The sequence below is a fragment of the Saccostrea cucullata genome, unplaced genomic scaffold, assembly GCF_032062105.1.
Source record: "Saccostrea cucullata isolate Sc308-1 unplaced genomic scaffold, CSIRO_AGI_Scuc_v1 ctg6547, whole genome shotgun sequence".
NCBI lineage: Eukaryota > Metazoa > Mollusca > Bivalvia > Ostreida > Ostreidae > Saccostrea > Saccostrea cuccullata.
The window spans coordinates 3,130-14,133 of record NW_026928402.1 but is presented as its reverse complement, the minus strand read 5'-3'; the positions used below and the strand labels follow the sequence as shown (position 1 = coordinate 14,133).

General features: G+C 33.4%; 1 protein-coding gene across 1 annotated transcript; it reads left to right on the top strand.

The window, feature by feature from the left end:
- Nucleotides 1–1,696: 1,696 nt before the first annotated feature.
- On the top strand, nt 1,697–10,248 carry LOC134277463 (basement membrane-specific heparan sulfate proteoglycan core protein-like; the record flags this gene model as incomplete). Its single annotated transcript, XM_062759796.1, has 6 exons — nt 1,697–1,736; nt 3,578–3,679; nt 4,569–4,763; nt 4,986–5,249; nt 5,533–5,695; nt 10,116–10,248. Coding segments are annotated over exons 1-6 (897 nt in total), but the record flags the coding sequence as incomplete, so codon positions are not given.
- Between the last annotated feature and the right edge of the window lie 756 nt (nt 10,249–11,004).

Sequence of the window (11,004 nt, the reverse complement as noted above, 5' to 3'; positions counted from 1 at the left end):
AGCGTATTCAACGTAATTAGAAGTAACCCATCAAGAAAATACATGTTTTTAAATATTGAAGTTATAGTAATTTGGGTCAAAAATTAAAAATTTTTTCAGTTCTAAATTTTAAATTGTAAAAATTAGTAATTATTTCGGGTTTCTATTATGATAATGACGACATTTATTTGACGACATTTATGTCTTTTATTTATCTGAAAAATATTTACATAGATTAATAGATATGTGTAACTAAGAATAAAATTCATCACATGACATTTGTGCATCGTTTTATTTCTTAGGTGGTTGGAACTTCTACAGTACGTTAAATTACAATGCCGTAAACCCGTGGTCAGGACACGGGCACAAACAGGAAGTGTTATGTAATTGATACTTATACACACGAGTACATGTACACATAGGAATATAATTTCAGTATGGTGATCAGTGAATGATACAAGAGGTACACTGATAATAATAGTAAAAGGTAAAAAATAGACAATTTTTTAAAGAAAGGAATGAAGTACACGTATACATGTAATCACTGTATATATATATATATATATATAGAAGAAGGACAGACAGTTTTGAAAATTTTCTTAATAATTTTAAGCCGACCCAGCCGAATCATGCTTATTATTGTTTTTAATTTTAACTGGACCACGTTTTGTAATGAAATGTATATTTTAAATGAAAAATATAATTATATATTTGTATTATTTAGAAACGTAAAATGTAAATGTGTATGATTGTATGAGCGTCTGAATGAATTAAATACAACATTTTAACCCCCCATTCATAGAATATTTATAAAATAAATAATTCAGGTTAAGATAATTTCACACACAGCAAATCTAGCAGTATATGCAGTAAACTATAGTTTACGTTCATACATACACATCAAAATACAATATCAACGAGCCTAAAAAAATCATCAATTCATATCTAGACATATCTTGGCATGTGCATTTTGATACATTTACACGTATCTGCATTCACAAATACATTATAATTATATGCACATTATAATTTAGACACCGAACCCACTAACACTTACGCACACCCAATGTGTTTGTCGCTTATATTTGAAGAATTATACTTTTTGGAAATAAATTTTAGTAAAATATTACGGCAGATGAAAAACAAAAATGAAATAGAGGTTGACGCGATGCATTCATCAATGTTTATAATAAAAGATACTCAAAATATATTTGACTTTTCTTAAACAAGAGAACAGTTAACTTTGAATTATTCATTTAAAATAATAAATGTATAAATCATAAGATATTTTATAAATACACCGACCTCTTATTTTAAAATATCGTGTAACTTTTCTACATTTATCGTTATCTTTTTTATATGAGCAGAGAATAAAAAAGAGAACAAGCAGGTATTTTATCTTTCTCGATTTAATCTCAACAACAGTACCTAACACCGTCACGGTAAACTCGTGGGCCCGCGATCACCGCGATGAGAAAAAACCGTGATGGTGTATCGCGGAAAAGATGAAAACACCATCGCGGAGTCGCGGGGAAATACGGGATCCGCGTTGACCGTAGTGTATGTGTAACTGAGAAAAACTCTTCTGATATGATTATTTGACATCCGAAAATCCCGATAATTCAGGTATGTGTCGGGACACAATTGTTTTATAAAATATGAAATTTTCACTTCATTCTGGAAATTCTATGAAATTTTATCGTAAATTTTACACGGAATGTCCAAGCAAAGAGGTCCTGAAAATGACGTCAATAGGGGTGAGTGGTTTCCGTTTCCAACATTCTATAAAGTTTTGCCCCTGTAAAAACTAGCATAGACCTAAAATATGTTGAAACTGGCTACAGAGAAATAATATACATCCAGAGTACCTGTCTTTGAATGTTAAAATAGATTCAGAGAGTAAGGGGATACACAGTAAATGTCGATTTGCAGTCAAGGTGTGAAAAATCAATCCCGTCAAAAATGACGTTGATCATGTGTTTTAAATATTGAATTCAAAAAAAAAAGCAAAATATGCCGGCACAATCAAGCGCGGATCTCTCCCGATATATTAATCCATCTGGAATATTATATTCATTGAAGGCCATTGTTCATGACATTGTAAAGTCATATAAACAAGGTGCCGGGTTTAAGTCCTTACTCAGCTCCAGGGAATCTCATCAAAAAAGTGTATGAGGTAGGAGAAGAGGACATTGAAAAACAATGACGTTATGGGACGTCATGAAAATAAACGACGACAGCGCCGGATGATCGTATAAAGTCGTTTTCATTTTATAATAATTTGGCAAATGATGAACGTATCAGGCTAAAATTTTCAACATTTCTTTATTTTGTGTTGTTATATGTTCCATTTAAATTTTGAAAGCACAGACTACAAAGTACTAATTTTATAGCCTCAGTCCACGAACTTTTTGATAACCCCTCGTGCAATGTAAAACTCCAGGATGAAATCCCCATTTTTACTTTCCATGTTGATGGTAGTATCATAAAAAAATGAAATCTGTATCAATTTCATTTTATGCACAAAATAAAAAAAAAAATGTTCCAAAATAAAAAGAAAATCCTTCACCACTGGACTACTGTCCTGCTTAGTTAAACGACTGCCAGAAGGAAATGAAACAAGAGTTCACTCATTGCTTTTACTGTCTCATTTCTTTTGTCTCCTTATTACACGAGTAAAAAAACAATTGATGCCTAAACTCCCATTGTGTTATTATCGGTCCTCCAGGTAGCTTTTCGATATTTAAATGGCACTGTTTTAAGTAAGACATATGTCTTATACTATTCTATATGTAAAATTATCAGACAGTTTTCAGCCCTTACGGGCCTCAAACAGTCTGATAATTTTACATATGGAGTATTCGGCATATATCCATTGCATAATGAACTGCATTTAAGCTCAAGAGTTCATTATACATTACAAAAGAGCAAAGATGGAGCTTTTAAACATCAAAGCTTAGATCAGGTGCCATAAGGAGTGAGTATCCCCTGCCAAACGGTCAAACCCATCGCGTGCTATTGTCATGAATGGGAAATAACTGGGAAAATTAGTCGACAATTCAGTGTGTAAATATTGGCTTAAGAATTTATATGAAAAATCTCTGTCAGCATTGTACTAAATGATAGATTTTATTTTCTGTTAAGTTTTGTAACTGCAAATTATATATATAAAAAAAAACAACCTAGGAATATTCTCTACCATGGTCATGTATTTAAAATAAACTATATGAACATCCAACAAATCTCGCTTGACTTGATTTAGTGCGCCTTCCAAAATTTGCTCATCTTTATTCCAGTGTCTCGTACAAATTGAGGCCCATTATTAGCATACGTACTGTATGTGTACTTAAAATAGCGGGCTTCATATTTTAGCGGCTTTGGCGCAGACGAGGATGCGCTAATTTATGAATACCGCTAAGAATTCATTTATAAATAGAATATACAGCATGAAAATGGGTAGCGCGAATTCATGATTACGCCAATAAATCAAAATTGATTGATAGCACTAAATTTTGAATAAGCTAAAAAATGTACATGTACAGTAAACTCTGTTTTGTCTATGAGAATTTGGTCTTACTGTACACACTGTGTTTTGTAGTGCGTGAGGAGAACCCTAACGTGCCTGGAGTTACTATTACTGGTCCCGAGAGATTGGCTGCCACAGAAGGACAGTCAGTGACTCTGAGATGTGAAACACAAGGCAAGTCTTTTGATGAACCGTGTTGCCATGGTTACTAAAAATAGAATTTTCTGTGAAATTCCTTTAAAATGCTACTCCTTCTACAGATTTGGTCTGATTTCAATATTACTTGGCACACAAGTAGACTACACTAAGATATATAGTATAGTGCATCTATTTTTGATTTCGATGAACAGTGTTGCCATGGTTACTAAAAATAGAATTTTCTGTGAAATTCCTTTAAAACGCTACTCCTTCTACAGTTTTGATCTGATTTCAATATAACTTGGCACACAAGTAGACTACACTAAGATATATAAGATCGTGCATAGGATTTCAATTTCGATGAATGTTGTTGTCAGGTTACTAAAAATAGAATTTTCTGTGAAATTTCTTTAAAGCGCTACTCCTTCTACAGTTTTGGTCTGATTTCAATATAACTTGGCACACAAGTAGACTACACTAAGATACATAGAATAGTGCATCGATTTTTGATTTCGATGAACAGTGTTGCCATGGTTACTAAAAATAGAATTTTCTGTGAAATTCCTTTAAAGCGCTGCTCCTCCTACAATTTTGATCTGATTTCAATATTACTTGGCACACAAGTAGACAACACTAAAATACATAGAATAGTGCATCGGTTTTTGATTTCGATGAACGGTGTTGCCATTGTTACTAAAAATAGAAATGTCTGAAATTCCTTTAAAACTCTACTCCTTCTACAGTTTTAGGCTAATGGCAATGACTTCTTTTCTCATCCTTTGTTATAAGTACAAACCAGTAGAGCTACAGTCTCGACAGAGACTTCTGGTTAGAATATGCATTGCTTTCAAGCAAATTATGTGTAAATAAAAAAAGAAAAATGTTCATTTTCTTGTTAGATTCTCAGTATTACTTGTTTCTTTAGGTCTTACTAATGCTGTTGTCCAGTGGAGGAGGAGGGAGGGTCCTTTGCCCCCGGGGTACCTGCCCCCCATCACAGCATTCAGGGAGGAACCCTATACATTCCTCGCTTCCAGAGAGAGTATGCCGGGGAATACATCTGCACTGCCACCACGCCAGTCAGAAATTACGGAGACCTCCGTTTTCATCATTGTAACAGGCAAGAAGTTTGACCAATTGTTTGGAGATGCATACAATTTACATTTAAAAAATTCTTACAGAAAAAACAATAAAGATAAACATAAATATCTGAAATATATTCTTAAATGTAAGGAATGTCTTTTTTCCTTAATTTTTTTTAAGTGTATCATTCAAATTTGTAAGTAAATTAGAAAAATGAGCAAATGTAATGTCATACTGACAAAATAGCCTAATTTTGCAGTGACCCCCAAGTTGAGCATTTCACCAGCTGAAGTAGAGGCCAGGGCGGGGCAGACAGTACAGCTCAGATGTCAGCCCCAGGGTCAGGGACCATTTAACATTGAGTGGGTCAAGTTGGGAGGAGCATTGTCCCCCTCAGCCACCCAGACTGTAGACGGAATCCTGGAGATCCGGGCGGTGACAGCGGCGGACGCTGGACGGTACCGCTGTGTGGCGACTAATTCTGCGGGATCCTCTGATGGCATTGCTGTTGTTGTGGTGCAAGGTACCTTAAACAAGGAAATTTTTCCCCTCCATTTTATTATAGCCCTTTTACCCTCATCACAATATGGCAAATTAAAATGGGGCAAAGAAAACATCTCCTAAACAGAAATTGTGCATGGGTGAATTTAAAATGTGGTAAAAGGGGGAAAATGAGATGAGGCAATGAAGTAATCCTGGAAACTATGTACTGTTGCACTTGATATGAAATAAGATAGAATAAAGTATGAGTCACTCTGGTTTTGTTTATAATATGATTTAATTGTCCTTTTTTTTCTCCCCTGCAGTGCCCCCCACAATAGTTGTTGCTAACAGAGACAGGACTGTTCGTGAAGGTGAGACTGTCATACTTCAGTGTCAGATTACGGGGACCCCACAACCACAGGTCACCTGGGAGAAGCAGGGCGGGGCTCTCCCCTCCAACTCTGACATCAGGAATGATATACTGACGTAAGAATGTCAATTTAAAATAAAACATACATGGTAATATTGTTAATGTGCTTTGAAGCAAGTATTGTTTTAATTATTGACATATTTTGTTTAAAAAATAAAAGTCTGAAATATTACTACTAAAATAGTCTGAGAACTCATAGATTAATATGTGTAATTTTGTACATGTAAAGTGGAAGAAGAGTTGAAAATCTACACTTATTTTTAGTGATTGTACTAGAAACAGGTGATAATCAAATGGATAGCATTAATCACAATTATAAGTAGAAGAAAATGCAGTCTATGAGATTGAATGGAACAATTGCTGGAGCATTGTCAGGTAAATTTAAATAGAATTTGAATTAATTAAAACTGAAATTAGTGAATAGTACAAATATAAAATAAATCTACTAGATTTATCTGAAAATTTACTTCACTTGTTATTTGTAAAAAAAATTATGTCAAGTTCAAACCTACACTCATTTCATATTAAATCCAGGAAATGACAAATATGCGGGGCCAAGCATTTCTTGGAATGGAATTTACCACCAGGAGATGACTGTACAGCTTAATGAATCAACTTCAGGTACAGTTTGTATATAATTTGTTCATCACCTTTATGATTCTTTGTTGCCATGTCACGCATTTCAATGTTTTTACCATTTTAATTTATAGAAGAGTCTGATTTCTGTAAATATCTCAGGTACATCACCAAGTCTAAAACACTTTATTTTGAAGCCCGTTAGGTGTATCCGAATCGAAAGACGTGTAGAGTTTTTCTAAGTTCTTTTTTAACAACGGGTCTTTATGCATCACCGCCGACTTTCCCTCTCGCTTTAGTTTGGCTAAAATTGCTGAAAAAAATTTGTTTGCTGCTTTCAAATCCGGAGAATTAGCAATATCGACTCCAAGTTCTTTCTCAAAATGTTTTGCAGACCATTACAAATGCAAAAAGGGGACTTTTTGGAATAGAGCTCCCCTTTCTGGGTTCTGATTGCTGTGTTGCATAAAATTTTCTAGAAATCATTCAAAGCGTTGTTTGTTGCACAGTAACCGCCAGATCTAAATCTTTTTCAGTAAAAAATCTTTCAATACCTTCAGCGCTCCTTTTATTACATTCTTTGTACTTCCAGAGTCTCTTTTTTTTACAACTTCAAGCAAAATTTCTTCACATACATCACTAAAACATGCCAGAGCTGCCATACCGAAAGTAAAAATGTCGTTAGGTAAATGTGATGTCGTGATCATCAAAACGCTTCAATATCACGACGACGATTTAAACAGGCCACAGTTCATTCTGTGGCCCGGTCATCAGTTCGATATTTCATAATTAATATAAGCAAAAATATAAAATGAATCGTGAAACAGTTCAAAAAGGTTTTTACAATTTATACAGTAGGTTAGGCAAAATTTTAAATGTACGGGGAAAAGTCTTTGAAAATCCTTCGTACAAAATAGGTCTGCTCATTTAATTGATATGTTAATAATGATAATTACAAAATTTTATTATCCCTGAGTATTACGACAGATTGTTTTAAGACAAGTGCTTGGTTTTACTGAAGGACGTAAATTTTGATGTAGACGTTAACGTAATCCTTGCGACTGAATTTAGGTGTGCAGGGATCATGCTACATCTTAAGGTTAAGATCAAAATATTTATGTTGTTTTAAAAATGTTGTTGAAGTCATGATCAGGTATAGTACACACAAATTTAAATTTTTTTTTAATATTGCAAGCGAGTGGTTAACGAAAATTTAAGACTATAAATATTAAATAAGCATTTGATAGCTGATTGAAAATCCGACTTAAGTTTAAATCTGTTTCATAATACCAGGGCCTTGTCTCCAAAAAGTACATGGACTGTTCTCTAGCATCTGCATTTTTTTAAATATACCTTCAGCATACTTGGGATTACAATCAGAATTTTCGGTTTTTTTTAATGTTGAATTGCCCAAAATTTAAAAAGAAAAGTAAAGAGGTAAAGCCACGAACCATCATATTTGGCCCTGTGTTTTTCACAAAAATCGAGTTTCTATTCATGGCAGGTATATATACGTTAATTATTAGAGGACAACATACTTCTTTTCTTTACGTAACTCATTTTATTAAATAATGCGCTGTTAGGCACGTGCGACGGTTTGAAGATGCGACGGTTTCATAAAAACGTTAAAAATGCCTTTTTTAAAACATTTTTCCAAAAAATTAAGTGTGGCCACATAAAAACAACCTTCATACTTACCATATGTATAGATATTGCTGATACGAATCTACACGCTTAATATAATCGTTGTTCATACGTGTGGCCAATATGAAATATGCCTTTACATTTAAATTTTGATGCCCAAAATTCACCAGTTTTGTTAAACATTGGAAATATTTGGTTTATATAACAATAGTTGTATAAAAATTACACACAATATATTCAAAAAAATAATCAGTAGTCCGTTTGAAACCAAATTTGTGGAGAGGCATGATCTTCATTTATATTATCTGAATTAAAACTCAAAAAACATATATAAAGTTACATTTCTCTTCGTCAGTCTTTGAACATGACGTTAAAAGTAATACAAATACGTCAATTGTGACGTCATAGAGACTGTAATTATTTTAGATGGTAATTGATTTTTTTTCAAGATGAATCACTTAAACTTTACTCGATATCATTAAATTACATGTATTAACAGAGGTCTATTTCTATTATCTCCAATTTCACCCCCTTTCAATCGCCTGTTTTCTTTTTAAAGCTGTACACTATTTTCGTTGTAATTAACAAATTGAAAAAATGGACCTCCCCCCTTTTTCTGGATCCATATCACTGTGAAAACATGGAATATCATAATCACCTCTGCCCTTCGTTATACAAGCAAAATTATATTGTGCTAGCTTGCTGCTAAAATATTAATAAAAAAGAAATAATGTACGAAATTGAAGGATTTAAACATTAATTGTCGAATTCCCACGAAACAAAATCTTGAACTTGGATGAGTATATTTCAATTTCAAGCCCCTTTTTAATATTCAGAGGTGTTTTATATTATAGCCGCAATTTACATACGTATATCAGCCATCGATCTTTTTTACTTTTAAACAAAATCTTCCGAAATAATTTTATGCAGGTGTAGAAAAAGTAAATTTTCATACTGCTTCAAAAGCAAAAATCCTACTAATGATCATAGGGGCTTGTCTTCCGGATTATTAAATGTAAAATATTGAACCTTCTTTAAATACACTTAAAAAGTGTCAAAATAAAGATCCTGACACTTTCAGCCAAGAAAAACCACGTTTAAAAAAGACGTACCACATCTATATACAAAAATTTATAGCTTTAAAAAGATTCAAATTTTTAAAAAAATTATTTTACATTTAATGATTCGGAAGACAAGCCCCTATGTTAATGATGCTGTGCGTAGTTTCCCACTGAGGACATCGATGTATGTACATATGTATACTGTATAGTGATATTTTCATCAATATATATTTCAAACAAATATGATTCCATTGGGTACAAATATAAAATACAGAAATATGTCCTTGCATTGGCGTGTCTTTGAATTAAGTATTTATAAAACATTTTCGCAACGCCCCCTTCGCAATGTGTTTTAAATATTTACCTGTAGGTAATCTATACTACAGGTCGTAGTTAGTTGGAGGTAGATGCAAGGGCAAATTAAAGAAATTATACCTACATACACAATCGAAAAAAAATTTACCAGTGAAAAAACTGACGAAGTGAAATAAATCTATTCGATAGTGTTTGGGGGGGGGGGGGGGCGTTTTCATTCATAAATACAAACATAAATCAACAGGGTAGGGTAATTTACTTTTCTTTATTTTATAATTGTAAAAGTATCCCCGGCTGATCAGCAACCTTGATTTTGTAATTGTTGCATGGTCGAAAGGTTACATATCACAACAGCGGGGGTGATCTTTAATCTTCTTTATTGTTAAAAAATAATATTCTGCAAAACTGATAAATAAAACGGCCTTGATTACACTTGAACGGACTTACATATTCCAGGTTTTGATCAAAAGGGGTATCAAACATTATATAAAATGACAGCAGTTATTTAATACATGGGGTGCCCCGAAATCGTGATGAATTTGTTCCCTTATAGATCATAATTTTAAAATATGCTTTGGTATTTAGGATGTGTTATTTTAACATTTTTTCTTTTATCCCAGATGATAGCGATTTGATAGGAATTCGTTAAATTTTAAATTATAAACGTTACCTTCTTTGTCTGTGTACCCGGTATTCATCCATGCGCGGATCTAAATGAAGAGACTGGGATTTGCGGAGTTTTAAATACCTATACTAAACTAAGTAAAAGTGACCTTGGATCCCTCCTAGATGACACTGAAACCCTGGAATCTGTGTTGAGTTTGTATAAACCCTGGAATCTGTGTTGAGTTTGTGTAAAAAGTCATGGTTTTATTTCTAGGGGAAACACAATCATCACCCAAACCACGACCACAATGCCCATCTCTCCCATTCTGGGGAAAAAGCTGTACATGCCGACTCCAACCGGTCTAGAAGATGGGGGAAAAAATCCGACACATGGGAAGGGAGTTTATGTGGGTTTATTTTGTTTATTTGGGGATTTGCTGTTGATTTGTTTTGTTTGTTTGCTTTTTTTTTGGCATGAGAAGAGATTTCTGGCTTGTAATTTTTTTTGGAAAAAATTCTATCCGCGCCTGTTCATCTGTTGGCATTTAAAGAGATTTAAATAAAGTGGTTATAGATTTTTTTGGCATGAGAAGAGATTTCTGGGTTGTATTTTTTTGATAAAAAATTCTAACCCCGCCTGTTCATCTGTTGGCATTTAAAGAGGTTTAAATAAAGTGGTTATAGATTTGGTAATTAATTTAATTTATCCAAACAAGGCCGTCAAATGTCTTTGACTATGAATCTCGAATGAATTTCCAATATGCATAGCAATGTACACTACCCTAGAGCTTCTACCGAAGGGATAACACTTAACGATAAAAAACGTGTGAAGGTATGTCGGCAAAATTATATCCTTCCATATGTACAGCAAGTCCGAGGGATAATTTTAAACAAAATGTCCATACAATTAAGCATGATACGAAAAAATACATGTATATACACGTGATAATGTTAATTACGCACGATCCTTATGTTTTGAATAATCGCACAAGTTGCAACGGCTATTAAAACAGCCTTCTGTTGCCTATACTTTGTTTTTACCCCCACCCCCCCCCCCCAAAAAAAAAAAAATTTAACACTTAACAGATAATATTTACACCGTGAATAATTTTTCCCTATTTTCTCTTATGTCTAATGTATCTTTTTTTTTTTTTTTTTTATTT